We start from the raw sequence: 20,075 nt of genomic DNA on the forward strand, positions 1-20,075 counted from the left end.
GAGGTAGAGGTCACACATTGCTAGTGTTTTATTGGGCAGTTACATACGTGCATTAGGTCAAACAGATTTCTGACCATTAGTAATGGCAGCAGACGGCACAGCCAAACAGACACGAGACATCCACGAACAGAAAACAAGTCTCTCTTCCATGTCTAAATGTCTGATTCATCAGTATTAAAAGACATTCAGTAACCATTTTGACATAGCCAGAATTTCGAGGAATACATGTTGCAATCAAGACTAAAGCTTCATAAAAGCAAGTAACACAGTACACTCTGTTATAGGTCCAGAGATTCGTAACATATTAACACAGAAAAAAAACTGAAGTTCCCTTTAAAAGGACCTCCTGTTACATTTTTAGTAACCATCTTTGTTCCGCCTGCATTGTTTAGTTTTTCAAAGTGGACTCAGTGGTTGATTGTAAATTTGATGCTATTATCTCAGTTACCTGGCAATTTTATTAAACCTACTAAAATACATTTAAATATTTAATCACACTGATTATGTTGACACAAATAATTTTTCAATGCATCTAGGTTAACAAATATAACAAATCATGAATATTTCTCTCCACTGGGAGGCCTATACTGACAAAGTATAATTCAACAAGTAATTTTGACGCATGTTTAGGCTTTTACTACTTGGGAGGAAATTCAAATGGTCTGCCTTGGATTGACAAGGCTTTTGGTCTTTAATGGACTGAAAGAAGAAAAAAAAATCTTTGAAGTGCAGAGCAAGGTTAGAACAAACCAGAGCATCAGCAAAAGAGCTGGAATGAAGACAGGATTGCTTTTGCCTCAGTGTGATCTTAAGTACACCAAAGCTTCAGAGCTTCTTTTCTGAAATCAGTCAATCACAGAAATGTTTGTATGCAGCTCTAACAAGAGCGGATGAATCATGAAAATACACCAAGAATGAAAATATGTCTTTGACGGCACAAATCAAAGAAAGTACAACTGTGTTTGTTCACTGTGTGCTTCAGCCTGAACCACAAAAAGTTCAATAATGAAGTGTACAAACATGAATTTTTTCCTTTTTTACATGAACTATAAAAATACAATCAGGGGATGAAATAATACATAAACCTCCCTGCCTTCTGGATATTACTATGAGCCAATACATTTTTAACCAGATACAGAAACTAATATTTCTGTATTTTGAGGTATATAGAATACATAGTATAGAGTATGTGAAGATCTACCTATATGAATACATCCATTACAATAGTGCATTGTAAGCTATAAATTTTATCTTTTAGAAGATTATGACGCCGGCGCTAAGTCATGCCACTAATTTAAATGCCTTTTTTTTGTCTTGCATCTTCATGTAATTTCTATTATTCTTAAAACCTTTTGTAATCACAACTTTGTAAGTCCATCTATCCACTTCTATGAATGTGTTTTGTGAACATGTGCTTGAATTAAACAGTTAGAAAAGTTATGTGCAAAATGAAGTCAATCTAAAGATCACTTCCCATCCCCTAGAAAAATAGTAACCATCTTGTAAACACAAAGGACAAAATACAGATTTGTTTTTGCTTCAAAGTGCACAGACATTAATATAGCAGAGGAAGGAAAATGTTCATGATACCATAATATCTATAACACATGAATGTAATTATTGTTCAACAAGTGAAATTAAGTGCTGATTGGTCATTAAAGCCTAAATATTCTTTGGAATGGCTAAAAGTTTCAAGAGCTACTTTTTTCAGCTAATTTCTTGTAGCTTTTCAGAGACTGAAAAGACTGATGGGAAATATTCCATGGGCACGTTCCTTCCCCTTAGCCATTTCAAATACATAACAGAGAATCCTAACAAGTGCTTTTTTAGATTTTTTAGTCTTTATTCCCTTTGGTTAAAGGAATGCTGGCATACACCGTTTATCAATATTAGCTATAATTTAGCTATAATGTGCCTTGTTAGCGATGTTAGCCTGCTAACAGTCTTTTCTCCACTCTGCTTCAGTCAAACTGGGTAATAAAATATGCTGCCATTCCACACATATCTCAGTATTAAAAGCATGACTACAACTCTTAACTGGACTATTTGTAGAAAAAAAAATTATGCATGAATCAACCATAACCACAGCGCTAGTACATAGTACAGAACAAACCATTAAAACAATAAATGCATAAATTAGCAAAAATTAGCCGAATGTAGTCGAACAACACAATATAATCCTAATTGTATGCTTCCATACTGACTTGACGCGTGGACCTGCAGTGAAATTTTCCATTAATCCCGCAGTAATACACCACATCTTTAAACCTCATCTAACATGTTAACAAGTCCTTTGGTGGAGCGTTACAAATGAGATGCAGGGCTGCGCGTACATCCCACACTTACAGATTAATACATCCATATATAGTAAAACGCAACACAGTAGTGCGCAGTGAACATGTCGGACCTCTGTATGTTAGGGCAACAATGTGGAAAGAGAATTACAAGGAGGTGGAGATCACTTGCTACACCACTGCCGGTCAGCGATGAAATGGGACTGGAGGGACTGTTTGAGGGGAATCATTTAGGGCGAGGACCTTTAGATGCCCTGGAGAGAGATTGAGATTCTCTGAGAAGAGTCTACAAGGCAAAGAGGGCATCTTCCGTCCGCTCAGCCTTCTTGTGGGATCCACTAGGGGCACGGACAGGGTGAGCAGGGTTAGCTCCGGGGGGAGATGGCAGAGTGTCTGCCACCTTCGCTCTCTCCTCCAGGAATTTATCGAACTCTGAAAGAAACAAATTGATTTGACTCAGAGAAATGCAGAGTTGAATGTTATATAAGGAAGAAAAAAATAATAAAACTTGTTCATATTATTTGTAATTGCAGTCTGTACCTTCACTGGTTACCCCTTCCTCTGGAACATCACCTTTCTATAAAGAGAAGTGAGAAGATAATAAACCCATTTTGGCAGAAAAGATCAAAAACAGAGGTGGCTTTATTTTAACAGACACAAAAATGTCAGTAAACAGTCAGCAACACAAAGCATCATACAAGTCAGATGCCTGTAAAGTTCACAAAAAGTTCTGACAAATCCATAAAGTCGCTCATGAAGGATCCGTCAAACATGCATCCTTCCACATACTTCTCACAGGAGAACACATTAAAGAACTTTCTTGAGCCCAACACCCCAACCTCCACATGCATATTTTAAGAAAGATCATATCAGCTGTTTTAACGCTACTGTCATTAGCACTATGTTAGCATATGTAAGTCAGACCTCACACTCAACTGTTATATGTCAGTCATTGGTGGAAATAAAGTTACAGTGAATGAAAGGATGTGAAGTTAAAAGAAACTTAAGTTGAAGGTGTCCAGTTATATGAGACGGATGAATGAAACGTGCTGTCAAAGAAAACTAAACAAAAACCTGAGGGTAGAAGAAGAGAGAAAGAAGAGAAGAAAAAGTTATAAATCAAGGTAAAGAAGTCTCACCACGTCAGCACAGAGCCACTCCTCTATGTCATCCATGACAGAGGACTGCGATACGGGGATCTATGGAGCAAAGCCATGGACAAACCAAGGGGCAGCGCCAAAGCCACACAACAGAAAGACACCCAACCCCGTCAACAAAATCCAAAAAATTGTAGCACACGCATACGCACACATACAAAAACAACAAGAATAGGAATCACAAAAAGGCTCAAGAGAGGAAAATGATAAAAAATAAAACAAATGATGACAAAAAGAAAAGACACACTCGGCCCCTCTCAAGTCTGTGCTCTTATAGTTTTAATCATGTGCGACGATCTGCTTATCAGCTGTCTTCAATGAGAACAGGAGTTCCCAGCTTGTGTATTGTTCTCATTAGTTCTGTAGTGCTGACATGGCTTAACAGCTGCCGACTAATGTCACACAGCAGTGTTAATTATTCCACATCATTAGTTAATTAGCAAATCGCTTGAACGTGATTAAGAGATTGATTGGATGGGAAAAGCCGAAAAGCACAGGGACCGTTGAGAGGCAGGGCAATCACACGGCGCACAACACATACGTGGAGCACACACACACACACTGCACACGCACACCACACAGGACGCGTGGAGCGCAAGCGTGCAGTGACTGTGATGACGCAAGCCATGTCAGAGTGGATGGTGTTGCGTTTATGTTTATGTATGTGATGGACACAAAACAATCTGACTGACTCGGGACTGCTGGGAAAGGGAGAAGAAGCCTATTCTTATACATTAGCTATTCTTTTCTGCAAAAGTCAAGTGTGTGGTGATTGACACGCTTCTGATAAAAAAAAAAAAATCTTCTGTTATGTTCCCCATTTACAATTAAAAAGCTTTAGAACAATACTCTTTTCAATGATATTTAGATGTTGTATTCTATGTGCCTGAAAAGAAAATACAATTTCATCCATCAGGAGGGACACTGCAAGAGTTATTTGCATGTTTTTTTTAAGCAAAAAAAAAGGCACTGAGTTTATACACAATACTAAAAGTCTTTTGTTTCACCCGTGTGATGCATCACGGTTGACGTCAACCTGATAGCAAAGTTGAATAGAGAGAACAAAACCCTTTTCATGAGATCCTATTATATGCTACCAGAACACAGGTGGGGATTTCCTCATGAAATCATAGTTAACATAGTGAAGGAGCATATCAAAAGCAAGGCCAAGGCAGTGGGGCAGGGAAAGTCATTCACAGAAGAAAAAAAAAAACCCCACATGCGACTGTGTGAATAAGAGAGAAAATACTGTGTGAAGAAGTTTGTCCCAACCGTTACTCACAGCAAAGTGTCGTTCTTTATATTCAAACATTTACACTCATCATACAGTCGGTTAAAAATATTACAACTACTGAGACATCAGTTAGTCGGTTGATCTGTTCCTGGTTAGAATGGGACATGTGAGGTTACTTACATCTACTTTATTATTTAAGATCCACAGACCATTAGAGTGCAACCAACAAATACTCACCGCTACACAGAAGTCTCAAACACATTATCACTTTTTTTTTTAATGCTTTGATGCACTGCTGTTATGAATACACACTGCTCGTCATTCTTGATTTGACCGTTCTGTGCAGCGGTGGTATCTGTACTCCTCCGTTGTTTTAGCGTGTGAATGTTAAGAGATGGATCTAGCTGATGGAAGCTCCTGGAGATCAGTCAGGCTCATTAATCCAACCGTAGGGGGGAGGAATTAACGTAAAAGGTTGATATCAGTAATAGGGATGGGCATGAGTACTAAAGTACTCGATTTGGACTTCAGTACTTGTTCAATGTATAGGAGTAATCACATTTATTTTTTGCTTTGTAAAAAAGACAAATATATATATATACACTTACCTTGTCAAAAAGGTGATAATTGTACTCTATGTTTATTATCGAGGTCATAGTGGGTGGTGGTGGTGTACTGTATGAGTGCATTATATTAAAAAGTGTCATGTATGTTAATGGGGTGGACAACTTATTAGGAACGCCATTCAATATAAAACATTCCAGTACACCACCACCACCCACTATGACCAATAATAAACATAAAGTACAATTACCACCTTTCTGACAATGTCAACAAAAACTGAAAATTTATAAATGTATAATTTAATAGAATTTATGACAGAGCTGTTGTATTAGATTGTATTAGATTGCACAGGTATACCTAATAAAGTGGGTAAATTGACCCTGCTCTATATTAAAAGTTTACATTTTTGGACAGGACAGGCAGAATGGTGACCAGGAATAAGAGTGATGTTTGGAAGTATTTTGACAAAATAAATGAAATGAATAAACAGTGCTGGCTATGTGATGTTAAACTTTCATATCTGCATTTTTGCTTGGGTGTTCACTTCGGACCCTATGATGTTAGATTTTTTTTTTGTGAGTACTCGAGTACTCTATCATAATTTAATGCAAGTACTCGAATATTGAAATTATTTAAAATGTCCATCCCTAATCAGTAATGGATATAGTGTTTAGCACCCATGTCAACTGAGTACAATAGAGGTGGGCAATATGGATAAAATCTTATATTATAGTATATGTAATTTTATAATCACAGCAGTGATTTATACCATATTCTGGAAATTCAATTCATGAACTCCTTTTAGATGAAATAACCAGAGAGGATTTGGTTGATACAGTAAAGTACAATGAAGTACCGGACCAATAAAGATCATTTATAATGTAACAATCCTGTTTCAGTATTGCCAAAGCAGCCCTGTTGCTACAGTTGACAAATCTCTAACGTCTTATGTGTACATCGTCATATTGCCCAACACTAGAGTACAACATGGAGGCGGATGCTCTTTAGGGGAAAACACTTTCTTAGTACTGGGCTTGTTTGAGCATTCCAGGACAGAGTGAGGCGAGGCTGAAAATGAGGATTATGGATGATGCTTGGAGGAGATTGACAGCAAGGGGGGGGGGGGTGATGGTGGACATGAAGGGAAGGGAGGAGGACACACTGAGGATGGAGTCCTCACCATTCCTTGGGTAATAAGCCAGCTGTCTATGGGCAGCTCCTGATCTGCTGGGTTATCATCCCCTTTTACCCTCAGCTGAATCAACAACAGAACAACACCTTACACAAGAGAAGAGAGGTAGCAGGCCCCACCACAGCATAGCACACAGTGCAGAGAGAGAGACAGACCAGAAGTCAAATATGCAAGAGACGATTGTCACTTAAAAGGGGGAGAAAAAAAAGAGAGGGAGAATGAAACAAAGTGGTGAAAGGCTCATTCCATAAAGATGTAAATGAGGAAAATAAGAGGGGAAAAAAGAAAAGACTAAACTCCCTCAAGTAAAGTACTGTCACAGGGCACCTGAGGTAACAAAAAAAGGGGATGGTGTGTGTAATCCCCACTGTGTGTCTGCTTGTGTGTGTGGTGGTTCAGGTTTCAGAATTGTCTGTGTACATAGTGATAACCATGCAAATATATTGCAATGTGTGTTCAGACAGAAAAAAAAAATTGAAACTAGCATGTGCTTAATTCTCTGTGCAAACTGATTATGTAAATCAACAAAAACTGGATTCACAAAGAACTGATATCAGGTTTAGGAATGAGAAAATATAATTTATGTTTTTTTTTTAATGACTGACTAAACTGCCGAGACAAATTTCTGCCCAGAACAAATGCAAAAAAAGTGACAATGGTTTGGATGTAGAATCTGCAAGTTATTCATATGGTACCCATTCTGAGTGCTTACTTACACTCTACTTATAGCCATGCTTATTACTTTCACAATGCAAGATCTTTATTTAAGCCATTCAGTACTGCCAATAATCAGTACACACACCTTCACCTTTCTGCTTGATCAAAGTTCAAATATCACCGCACACAGGACAAACGTCACTGTAGAACATACAGTATTACAGTATGTTACATGCAGGAAGTGACGGAGGGCTGAGGACGGACTCGTACAAGAGGACTTGTCAGTCATGTAAATAATGCAGCGCCCACATTTCATATCTGGGCAAAAGCTGTATTAAACTACATGCTTCAGTGTACTCACCCCTCCTGTGTTCTGTTGTCTAACATCCAACGCCGAGGCCAGGCCGCCCAGAGCCTGAGGGTCTTCATACTTTACACTGCCCACAAACACATAAAAAAACATAGATGAGATAAAGCATAGAAGCTGGTTTGGCTCAATATCTATGAGAATCAAGCAGAATAAAAAATTAAAAACGCTGACAAAAATCAATCAGTGTAAATAATAATATAAAACTGAAGGAAATATCCACCTTAAAAGTATTTTAAAAAACACTGTCATGAAACAATAACAATACCTGGCATTTCTGACCCATTCTGATTATACTTTAATTAACAAAACTAATATATTTTTTATTTTCCATGAATAACTGTTTATTTTTTCAGGAACAGCAAGAATGGGATTTGATGAGTTCATATATTATTTTTGGAGGAGAAAAGACATGAAATGTGCTTTTAAAAAAAAGGAGGAGGAAGAAATGCAAGAACAGAAACAAATCCACAGCACTGCTGAAAATATACCAGTTTCTCAGGAAAAAGTAGCCTAAATAGCCGAAACCTTTTCCTTAACTGTGAAATCGTGTCCATGTTACTTTATCAATATCATTCCTGTACTTAAATATTCAACCTACAACTGAATACAACAAGTTCTTGGCAGAGAAAGTGACAGATTAACACCTGTATACTGGAGGTTTTCAAAACACCTCAAATCAAATAAATCTATAAAGGACAGTAGATAGAGAAAATGAAAAGTAAACTGATGCGTCATTATGAAAAAACTTGAATACAGTGAACATCATGGAACAATGTATAAGTGTCAGAGGGTGGATTTCTACTTCAGATATTAAAATTTACAAAACCAAATTACATCCTGAATAATGACATGAAGATCTGGGCTCACAAGCAAAGTGAAATATAGACCTACTTCTTGCGTTGTTCAGCCAGAGAGCTGCTCCTGGTCTGGGCAAACATGTCAAAGTCATCCCGGTTGCGGGCTTGTAGAGAAGACGGGGCGCCTCTCGCACTGTCTGAACCTACATCTGAAGTGAGATGGTGTGAACGCAGAGGAGAAGAGAGAATGAGCAAGAAGGAGAAAACAGGAGGATGATGAAGAAAGGTTAAAAAAAAAACATGACAAAAGAAGTGACAGGATAATGGAATTAAAGAAGCAATGCAATGAAGATTTAGTTGCCAATCTACATCGGCCGTCTTGTGAAAAGTCATCCTTCACAGCACTTCTACGCTACAGGGTGGCTGACTTGACTCCACCAAAAGAGCTGCAGTATATCTAAGCTTTTACCAGAATACTACAGCATACAGAGACTTTCTAGAGACCATCAGGGGAGCTAGCAGTGGTGGGGAAGAGTCTCTAGTAATCAGTTATGCTGCTGGGTTCATTTCCCATTAGTAGCCAGATTATGAGCCTTTTATACACTCTGCTGCTTCTCAAAAGCCAAGTGAGAGTGAGCGAGTGTGTAAATTAGATCGTTGGAGTTGGAAGCAAGAATGAATATGGAGTGAAAAAACATTTTCGTGATACAGACAGACTTGACACCGTTCTGTTCGTACCGAGGCTGCCGAGTGCGGAGGTTAGCGAGGCTGTGGTTGAATTATGGGCCGGGGAGGCAGTGGCCCCGGCAGAGGAGTGGGGCGGAGGGCTGGAGGTGATCCGTGGCGTGACTACAGCAGGGGAGCCTGGGCCCAGGTCTATCAGGTTGTCCTCTGAGGCCTCACTCAACATCTAAGAGGGGTCAGAGAGAAAGAGAGAGCAAAAAACGATGACTAAGTAGGTACATGAGAAACAACGTTAAGACGCAGAGTTTCTGAGCTTCTAACTTGACTTTAGGTTGTACTAAAATATGAGAATGAAGTTCAGTGTTTGCAGGTTGTATGTAAAGGGAATATTATGTAGCTACTGGAGTTCCACAGGATTGTTTATTTACACAATTTGAGACATTACTAGTTGTGGGTTGGGGGCTATATGGAGGAACACTACTGAGGGTTGAACAGAAACACGCCTGCACAGGATTTCAGATGTATTTGACAGAAGGAGGGTAGAGAAGAACACAAAGCATCTAGTTTCACACGGTGGTTCTGATGTTGACACATCATGTGGGTCTGAGCATTAGCTCCATACAGCAGACGTATTAGCATTCATCACTCTGTTCATCCCAGCGCACTGGGCTCGGATAGAACGTGGTGGTGGTGGTATCATACTTGCCTCCATCAGCTAGCCACAACACAAACAGACAGAGCACACAGAGAGATCAACAGAATGCAAACACAAACAGCTACGTGGGATGTAAGTAAGAGCTCCCCCAATCCTCTGGCGAATGACTGATACTGGCGAATGTACACTCAAAATAGCAAATTGGAGTTTGGTCTGCAATGCAATCCATCTGACTTAAATAATAATACTGCAGTGGATTTTGTTTGTTATTATAATATATAGTAAACAGTAATTAATACATTTAATATACACTAACTGGCTATGCAGACTGATTTACGTTTGAAACATCTCTCATAGTATTCTTAATAGCATTCACCACAGGCGATGCAAATGTAGACGTATTAACATGGAAAAAAAGATAAGAGTTTTTCTGAAAACACGCTTAAAGCAAAAACAAAACAAGGTATCCTAAGAGAGAATTTTAGCTGTTTGATTTCTGCTCTTTGCATGCAGAGTTCCTGTTGATGATACTCACCCCATTGTTCTGTGCGGCTCTACCCGACCTGTACCTCTCGTACCTGTGAGCAACACAAGATCCTTTGAATGTTTTTACCACACGCTTTGTTAAGTTCAAATGCTTAAATGTCTTTCATCTTCAGAAACCTCATGAAAGAGACATTTTGGCAATTTGAAGCCACAGAATGCTTAAAAGGAAACAGTTATGCACAGCTTTTCATAGCAGATCTCTGACATTGTGATGTTTGGACTCGCTCAAAGTGTGTTCTACAGTACATGCCGAATCTGTGTCGAGCATGTTTTCTCAAAAAAAAAAAAAAAAAAAGCTTAGGTGTAATCACATTTACAGCCTCATCTCTAAAATTATGGATTTAGTCTTGAAATTGAGTTTGGGCAAACCAACAAAGTCCTAACAAGCATTCTCACAACAATGTTCTGATGTGGTAAATGATTGATCGTACCTCTCATATCGGAGGAAAATGTTGTTGAGGTCATCATTGACATGCAGCAGTTCCTCAGTCACCTCCTCATTAGACACACGAGAAATCAGCTCAACCACTCTCTGCTGCATAGCCCTGCATGTCCTGTTCAGCTCCTAGATATATCCACAGATAAAAAATATGACTAACAAATAATTTTGTCGGGCACATACAAAAGCAGGTCAGTTTTGACAGAATGCTTGCACAGCTTCTGGGAAAAATAATTGGACAATATCCATATACTGCATGTCTTGTCTTTATAAAATAGAGTAGATCTTTTTTATCCCTAGGTCAGGGATGCAATGTTAAGCTAGTCGGAAAAATTTACACAACTGCATAAAAACATCTTTAAAGGCTTCTTCTGTGGTGGTTGGAAAAAGAGAGAAAGAAATTTAAAAAAAAATAAATGTCAGAACAGGTACCACATCAGCATTACAACTGGCACGAGTGCCTTAACACTCCCAGATCCTTGCAGCTGACACAAATACCTGAGTGGATTTGGCCTGAGGAGATTAAACTCTGCATGAGTTTCTATACCACTGGTTAACTGCCAATTCCAGGAATTTTACCACAGCCAAGTGGCTCATGACTGTGAGTTAAGCGGTTTCTCTGATAACTAAAGATGCTGCTCCCCCTGGTGGCTGCAAAAAATTACAACACTTTACAGCTGACATATCATGTTGGAGAGCTTTTTGGTTACTCAATGAACATCATGCATAGTGTGAGGGAATTCGATAAGTATTCTGCATGAAAAAAGAGCTTAGCAGTAAGAGATATTTGACTCCATGTGTCTTCTTGAAAATCCAGGGGTATGATAGCGCCACCAATTTGTATAAATATGCATTTAAAGTTCTATTGATGCTGCTACAGTGGAGTAAAACAAGGCAGTACACTTCCATATTTTAAGGAAGCAAATAAAGCCTATATTCAGTGTTTTGTTTTAGAATAGTGGTGCTAGTATGATGTGTAGCTCGACAATTTAATATAATAAACAAAATAATCAGATCTAATCTTATTTGCTTTGATGTATTCAGAAATTATAAGACCACACTAAAAATTAAATTATGTCCACAAAATAAGATTTATTTCTGCTGTTATTCACTCTGATGAAAAATTTAATTTATTTGGTTAAGATGGACCTCATAGTGTGTTCATCTAACCTGAAGCAGTTCCAGGTCAGAGGCATCTTCCTGGCCGGGGACCATCTCTGTTAGCATCTCCGACATGACTTTGATGTTTCCTCTCACTACGTCCAGCTCACTACGCAGCCGGGCAATCTGAAAGCACAGACAGTCAAAAGTTATTTAAAATGCTGCTTTATTGAATAACTTTAATAAAATCTGCTTTATTGACTTCACTTTACAAGCAACATCTGCAGTAACAAGTTAATATCGTTGGTCAAAGGTTTGTTGTCGCTGCCTCTCACCTGTTCAGGAGTTGCTGTGATGGGGCTGGGCATCTGGGACACCTGTGTGGCAGAGTTTGGGGCCGGGGCAGGGGCAGGTTTAGGAGGTCCGGCAGCAGGTGATGCAGGGGCTAGGTACTTGATCATGGCTGGATCCACCTCTGGTGTACCCTGTGAGAAAAAAGTAAGCCTGTAGACCATTACTGTGAACACATAAATATGTGTTTGTAAATGTATTCCTATGTCTTTACCCTCTGTGGCGTGTGGATGGGAGACAATGCATCCAGATCTGCCATTGGGAACTCAATGCCCTTCCTCTTCAGTTCTTCATAAATGTGGACCACCCCGGTTAGATCAGGGCTACTCCTGAAGGCGTCGGCCCAGGCCTACCACGACACACACACACACACACACACAAAGACATACAATACACATTAAACAATTGACAGTTGATATCCTTAAAACCACTGAACAGTCCTTTTACATCACAATATCAGCACAAATATTTTGTTCCTTTCCTGTTTGCAAATCCTTCACAAAAAACAGAAAAAGTATGGTCAAGGAGCCTCCCTTACATCCTCCCAGACGGTGTAAATAGACCGAGCAAAGGATAGAAAGACTGCATCTAAAAGAGGAGTGTCCCTGGGGTCTCCAACAGCCTTCACTAAATCGCTATAAATAATTAGAGGACAGCGGGAACAGAGATAGAGAACACCACCTGTCGGCCGAGGTGACCTCAGGTAAACGGATAGCACCAGTGACTGCAGTCTGTGGTACAACACCTGGGAAGCGGAGCATACGGTGCCCATCCGGGAGGCCAGGTTTGACGGGGAGCACCACTGACACACCGCCAATGTATGGTAGTAACATCTGACATTCAACAATATGATTTCATGATGGGAAAACAGAAACTACAATCAGAAAAATAATATAAACACTAAATACAGCCCCGATACCTGTATGAGAGACAGGACTTTGTCTTGTACGATGGTTGGAGGATTGGTTTTGGGGGAGATGATTTTGACCAAAACACCATCAATGAAATCTCTGTTGGCCACCTGGACGTGAAATCTGTGTCCGCAGTTCTTCACACACGTCTCCAACACCTGCAGAGAGGGAAAAGGATCAAAGAGAGATAGAAGCTTGACGAATAAAACTGCAAAGGAGGAAAGTTTGTGCGCGATAACCAGGCAGCTGAAAAAGACTTTGCTCTTCACAGATCTCAGCTTGGATGCTTTCATCACGCAGCGGAGGCTTTTAACTAGCAGAGCTATCAAAGACATGGGTGGATGTGAACGCAGCTCAAAAAGCACGGCTGCTATAAACGAAATAAAAGATGAGCGATATCAGGCAGATAAAAAAAAAAAAAAAAAAAAAAAAAAAAAAACAGTCTTGGCAGTGGGCTGAAGGTGGAATAAAATGACCAAGAACATAAGATCTGGAGAGTTTTATGCAGGGGTGTGATCCTTTAATGTTGCCTATACACTGAAAAGCAACAAAAGCACAGACATGGTTACATCAGATGAATTTAATGCCAGTTTACAATAAAAAAAAACAACTTCTTACCATCAGAGCCAGCATCACTTCTCTATAATTCTTGTTGCCACTGAGTCTTTTCTTCAGTGCCCGCACAGCATCTTTTGGCCTAAAGGGAAACAGCAGAAAAGATAAAGCTGGATAAAGCACCCCAGCTGAGAGTCGGTATTAACATCTTTGACTTTGTTGGAATAAAGGATTTTCTGTGCCACAATAACAGATGCCAGTCGTTCTGTCAGTGTAACTGTTTGATGAGAACAGAGAAAAAAAAACGTCACACCATCTGTTTCTCTTCTTTTCTTTCTGCGTGACTATCTGTTTCTCCCAAGGCAAGATCAAAGCTGTCCATGCATAAAGAGTTCAGGTTGGCTCTCTGCCTCACATTGCCTGATGTAATAAGCCTTTATGAACTCCTTCATGAGCTACGGTGATAGATAGGAATGGATGGAAACAGAACATAATGCACGATAAAAAGCTTTGTCTCCGACATCCATAGCGTGTTTCCGATTCTCCGTTACAGTTACCTTTTGTTGTTTTTTTTAACTTTTGGATGTCATTTTTAAAAAAAAAGTTGTTCTCAGTTCAGGAGAATCTCCTGAACCTCAAACTTTGGAGCTGACCAGACTTCGTCTAACTTGCTGAACATCTTGAGGACAAGAAGTTCTGTGTTCTGTGAAGCTGAACTCCCTCACACACACACACACACACACACACACTCTCTCTCGCTTTCTGGTAGTGTGTGTGTGTGTGTGTGTGTGTGTGTGTGTGTGTCTTTGAGTGTGACAGAAAGGGCCCCATGTCGCATGCCGAGACAATGCCTGTGTGTAGGCATGAAGAATGTGAAAAGCAAGGGAAGAGAGAAGAGGAGAAGTGCTGAGGGAAAATGGAAAAAGACAGACTCCTCCACAAAACATTTTTTTTTATGTTCTTCATGAAAAAAGTACGTTCTCTATAAAAAGGAACTGATTAGTGTGTCTTACTGTACGTTAACAAACAATTTTCTCTCTTGGATACATTAACTACAAGTGGATTTAATGGTGTTGTGGAAGAAAGCAAAGTTTGCAAAGTGCTACATGATGACACTCTCTGTTAATTATATGCTGCAGAACAAAACCATTTCTCAGCATCTGATTCTGATTCATCTCATTTGATTTCTAAATGCAGGAGAAGGCTGATAAAACTGATGTATTCATAGGAGTGATGGAAAATGCTATTTTGTTTCTTATTGTCTCACATTTGCAGAATCTAGATTGTGTCTTATAAAGACAGCAGGCTGGACATCTTTCAATGTAGACGAATTTCATTCAATCAATCAGACAGTGACACCTAAAGGAAACAAAAGACTTTCTGTAGTGTCTGTTGGTGAAGAACAGTAGTCAGTGTATTATTTGCTTGAGTCACTCAGTCAGCCAGTGTGTAAGAAAACAAAGAAGGTTCCAGTACAAACTGTTGTTAGAACACAGGAACCGGGTCTCTTTAGACCAAAAGGCCTCACTGATCCTACAGAACATTGATAATGTGAGATATAATGCCAATAACGACTCATTTCTAGAACTCACCCCTCGTCCGTCTCATTTACGATATCGCAGATCTCCATGTTGAGGGTCCAGTCTTCGTTCTGTAGGCCTCCATCTGTGGCCCGCTCTGGAGGAAAACACAAGAGTTCAACAGAATCTTTAATGACACTTTATTGCAGGTTAAACTGTAGTGAACTAATAAAAACACAAATTAACAGAGCACCAGTTTTTACCTAATGTAATATGTTCATACCCAAAATCATTTCAGTTTAAACCAGGCCATACTTCCTGTGGAGAGAAACATCACTGCCTACAGAGAGTTTAGGCTTAATTCTGTGGGGACATGACACACCTCAGTATTATAAGTCCTAGTTACTAGACAACCTAGACCAACACTGCGGCTGGCGCTGAAGTAAAATTTTATTTTTGATACCTAATCCACTGTTTACACCCCTGCCAGCTGTCTCGCTAGCGAGTGTGATGCTGCATTTTAGCCGGGCTCAGTTGTCGCCGGTGCTTGAGTCTAAGCAGACTAATTAAAGCATCCTGTGGTTTACATAACATTGAGAGTAAAAGTGTCGTGTAAGCAAGTCAGCATGTGGCGACAGACTTTATTGCTCTGCGTCTCTGATGTTTATTTTTATTCAGTTCACGGACAAACATTTTGTGGATACGGGCGATAAGAAACGTGCACCACAAACTATTGGTCATAATCTTAAAATGTAATTCAGTAAACTGTGTCTACACGCTATAATGACTCGCTTATAAGCATTTTGTTGTGCTGTGAAGCTACTTTTGAAAATAAACACAATGTCAAAAATTCCTCTCCAGCTGTTTCCTCTTGAAATGATAAATTCTAGTGAACATAAATAGCCAAACTGGAAACTAATCTCTGGTAGAGCTCATGAAAGGTTGGAATGAAGGATCAGGCAACAGATAAGACAACTACAATCCTTTTTATTCCATTCAGATTTTACAACATCATTATCTCCAAGTCTCGCAAGCAACCCTTTTATTCTATAAAATATCATCCGCCACCTGTTGCTCTGATGTCTCCAACTAAACGAGAGCCAAACAGTCAGCTGGAAAGTGGAAAGCTAACATCTCAGGGGAAAGTGAAGCTGATTGTGGGTGTGATGTGGTTGTGTACTCAGTCATAACAGCTGAAATCAGAAGCCTCATGAGACCCACTTTCCCCTTCACACTCCACCCTACCATTTAATATAATTTTGGCTACAGCCAGGAAATAATGCGATCCAGAGACTGTGAGAGGCTACAGTGATGAACTGGTATCGCAGTCATCACTGCGTTCCTCGCTCTGTCTCCTCCTCCCTCTCTCGTCCCCCGGAATCCATCCATCATGTCTGTGAATGCTGATATTCTTTCAGGATCGTAGTTGTTTGGGGTGGCATCCACAATGAAAGAGAAAATGATTTTCTACTGAAGCAAACTGTGACTAGGTTCCTATGCCTGACACTCAATAGATTCTCATTAGACGATTCTTGAGCTTGGACAGTAGGAGCTCCTCTCCCTGAAGCCCAGAGGACCAGAGCAGGCTGTCATGCCCAGGCCAAGAGCCTCTCACTGAGCCGTGTTGCCTTCCTTTTGGAGAGTTCAAGATTGGACAAGCCTGACAGCCATGACTTATTCATGCTCTACCTCCCCTCTCTAATCAACTTGTCGCAGACTGGGCAAGCACCAAGAGACTGGCCTTTTTTTTGTGTGTGTCTCAAAAAAAGAAACTTATCTAGTAAAATAGAGAGACATCAGATGAATTTCAAATGAGCAGCATTTAAAAACACTGTGATGTGTCTTGTTGTACAACATGTACAACATAAGTTTGGAAGAATTAACCAGCTACTTCCTTTGGGATTTCCCATGTAATCTCTTCAAGTGGATTGTCGGGTCCAAGCAGGGCAAATACTAGGTGGCAAGAGGAGGAGGAAAAAAAAAAAATCTGATTTCTCCATGTGAGATGAACCAGAATGAAACTGAACAATCAGTGCCTTGCTAATGAAGTTAAATGTCCACTGAGTGCATTCATTCATGGTGTTGTGTCAATCCGCCCAGTCCTGGGAATGGATGCCACACCAGTGAAGCCAGTCGATCACATGGCTGTAACAGTGGCAGGCTGTGCCTCGCACTGCCAACAAAGCCGCAAATCTCTGTCCCTCTCTGGCACCATCTTTCCACCTTTTGTCCTTTTAAGACTCTTCCTTTCTCTGCTCTCACACTTTCTACTTATCCTTATCCCTTTTCAAGGATTAGTTAACTCTTCCTAATTATTTAAATACCTCATCAATAAAAAAAAAAACAACAAAAAAAAATACAACCTGCTAGCCAAAAGCTGGTGACCTAAATGTTGGATATGGCTGCAAATCCTCGTTAATTGTGGTCATAGAACCAGAAGGAACAATAAATAATGGAAGCAATTCTTGCATTACAACTTTTAAATTTAACTTTTGTACAATGTCAAGGACTATTATGTGGATACCAGAGATGTTTAAAATGACATTCAAGGACAGAGTCACCTGATCCATAGGCCCATCTACATTACAAAGTTCTACAGACAACAGAATTCCATACAAAATAGCTTTAATTTACAAAAAATATTTAATATATTTCCCCCTTCATTTATCAATGGTGCTTTAAAAGCTTCCTTTCAATTAAATCTGCCAAAATCAACTAGCGCATACTGACAGACAGCTTGGCTTTAGCTCTCTGCACTAATAGCTTCTCATCAATATGTTTGGTTTTAGGGGAAAAAAAGGGTTTGAGCAGTGAAGCAAAGTGGTCAAAGTGAAAGGGACATAAAAGGCTTAAACCTCCCCTCATGTAAAATGACAAGACAAAGTTATGCACACATGACACACACCTGTACACATCATTCACCATCTGACCACTTCTCACTTAGGAAATGAAAAAGCTCTATAAAGTTCTTGATAATGCCTCGTCAGCTGTTCTCTGTCTCCTCTGTCAGTCTCTCTTACATTGTGTCACGTAAGCTGATCCTTCATCCTGCTGCTGTGGTGTACAGCACCATGGCAGCAGTGCAACGCTGTGCCACTCTGCACCTTGCAGCAACTCAACCCGAAAGATCAGGCTGGTGATTCAAGGCGAAAGTGAAAAAGGGGGAAATCCAAGATGTGCTATGCACAACCCACTGCATGACCTAGAAGGACCTCTGTAGAATAAGATGTTAGAGCTCATGCTCAAAGTTGACGCCTGGGGGGCGTCTTGGATGGCATGGCACACAGCAGCTAACCAGTGGGTGGTGGGCAACACTCTCCCTGGCCAGAGGAAATAGTTTTAATCAAGAGCACACAGGAGCTTGACTAAAATATTGCACAGTTATCTGTCAGTACTTGCTGTCTCTAGAAAGGGGAAAACAGGTGGGTGAGAACATGAGAAAGACTGAGATCTACCCAAAGGCATTATTTATAAAACAGCAGCTTGCTTTACATGACTGTCAGAAGAAAATATGTAAACAACAAATGCTTGCGTGGCAGCTGTTGCATTTACGTGGACACAACACAAATCAGCATTATGAGAAAATGATGTTCTGCTTACATCTGTCGTGTAGGGTCTTATAACACAGAAAAACCTGCTTAAAATCTAATGGATCGTTTACACAACTTCATAAACACTGGCATTAGAACTCAAATCAAAACTGTTTACAAGTTAAGAAGGTAACAGCTATTAGAAAGTAAAGGTAGAAAATCCTCTAATAGAACCAAGGATGGTGGTCTCTCTGTAAACAGGAACACAACAGTAGGGATGTTGTTGTAAAACGGTGTAGTGGGGTGGGTGAAATTCAGGCAATCCAATGTGGATACTTCCTCATCACTGAGCCTCTATAGATGATCTTAACTAATAAGGAATAATACATTCTCACAACCAGACTACACTTTAACATTACAGAATAAAACAAAACTTCCTATTAGTAGATCTCACAGAAGAGTTATTCTCATCATGTGTGTCATTCTTTCATGGTGAAGGCAGAGCAAAGCCTTGGTCACACCTGTTTTAGGTCAGAGGTTGTTCATCTCTGAGCAGCTTGCAAACAATGAGCAAAGATAGATGCAACCACACCAAAAGGATGTGGTAGGCCACATGTCTTTCCTCTCTCATGCAGGACGAATAAGCATCATACCAGCCTGTGTACATTCAAAACTAAAAATCAACCAGGCTGACCAAGCTGTGTGGTCAACTGTGCTGTTAACCAACTACGGAAATGTTGAGATTTAACTTGGCTATGGCTCTGTTAAGCCAAGTCACTACATTGACCCCACCACTCCCTTTCATTTAATTTCCTTTTAAACTACACATGTAAATAAGTCACCATTGTCAACATAGACACAAAGACAGATTCAGCTCAATTAACTTGTTATTACGGCGGACTAAGTTAGATAGGTTAGCTGGCTAACATTAGCTGAAAGCTCTTTCCAAGTGGATGACGTTTGCTGCGATGATGCTTGCTAGCTCGCAATTTCCACTGGCGCAACCTTATATCCAAGTGGTAAACACCAAATGTTAGTTTTAATTCTGTATGGTGAAACAAGTATCACATCTCAAAAGAATTTTTTCAAGGCTAACGTACCTATACATTGGCCCACGGGAGTGCTGTAGGGATTGCCAAGTAAGAACTCCATTTTGACAACAAACAATCCGCTCGGGAATGAGGCTGAGGCCCAGAAGCTGTAATACCAAGCTCCGCCCATAGATCAATCCTATTGGACGAAAAATCAGACATTTCAATATGTATGGCTGAAATTACTGTCGGTCATATTTAGCAACTGAAGCTGCGTTCAAAAACATCTCCATACATATAAATATGAATTTCACTTTAGAGTGCATCGTGATTGTATATACATTTACGGAGAACAACAATAAAACAATGAACTCAGGCATTAATCATTTGAAATATAGAACATAAATATTGAACATGAAAATAGAAAAATGGATATAGCTCATATTTTACTTTTGACAAAGATGTTAAAACAAAAGAAATCAACCGC

The 20,075-nt window shown here is 39.8% G+C and overlaps 1 protein-coding gene across 2 annotated transcripts; it reads right to left on the bottom strand.

Annotated features, from left to right (window-relative positions):
* Nucleotides 1–4: 4 nt before the first annotated feature.
* LOC121884164 (TOM1-like protein 2) lies at nucleotides 5–19,765 on the bottom strand. 2 transcript variants are annotated; one of them, XM_042392832.1, is made up of 15 exons: nucleotides 19,658–19,765; nucleotides 15,100–15,184; nucleotides 13,571–13,649; nucleotides 12,961–13,110; nucleotides 12,256–12,390; nucleotides 12,026–12,175; nucleotides 11,760–11,876; nucleotides 10,582–10,715; nucleotides 10,140–10,182; nucleotides 9,004–9,175; nucleotides 8,360–8,474; nucleotides 7,460–7,535; nucleotides 3,434–3,493; nucleotides 2,835–2,871; nucleotides 5–2,726 (listed from the first exon to the last, which is right to left on the bottom strand). In XM_042392832.1, the coding sequence occupies exons 1-15, from the start codon at nucleotides 19,707–19,709 to the stop codon at nucleotides 2,581–2,583; spliced, it is 1,551 nt and encodes a 516-aa protein (XP_042248766.1). In that variant the 5' UTR covers nucleotides 19,710–19,765; the 3' UTR covers nucleotides 5–2,580. The 2 variants fall into 2 exon arrangements, with proteins under 2 accessions (XP_042248766.1, XP_042248767.1); XM_042392833.1 differs by lacking the exon at nucleotides 3,434–3,493.
* Nucleotides 19,766–20,075: the final 310 nt, after the last annotated feature.

The sequence above is a fragment of the Thunnus maccoyii genome, chromosome 18 (assembly GCF_910596095.1).
Source record: "Thunnus maccoyii chromosome 18, fThuMac1.1, whole genome shotgun sequence".
Lineage (NCBI taxonomy): Eukaryota > Metazoa > Chordata > Actinopteri > Scombriformes > Scombridae > Thunnus > Thunnus maccoyii.

Coding starts and splice junctions, on each gene's coding strand:
- LOC121884164 (XM_042392832.1), bottom strand. CDS start 19,709: ATGGAGTTCTTACTTGGCAATCCCTACAGCACTCCCGTGGGCCAATGT. Junction 13,111..13,570: donor AAGTGATGCTGGCTCTGATG/GTAAGAAGTTGT, acceptor CCCTCTCTGCAG/GTGTTGGAGACGTGTGTGAA. Junction 8,475..9,003: donor CTCCGCACTCGGCAGCCTCG/GTACGAACAGAA, acceptor ATCTCACTTCAG/ATGTAGGTTCAGACAGTGCG.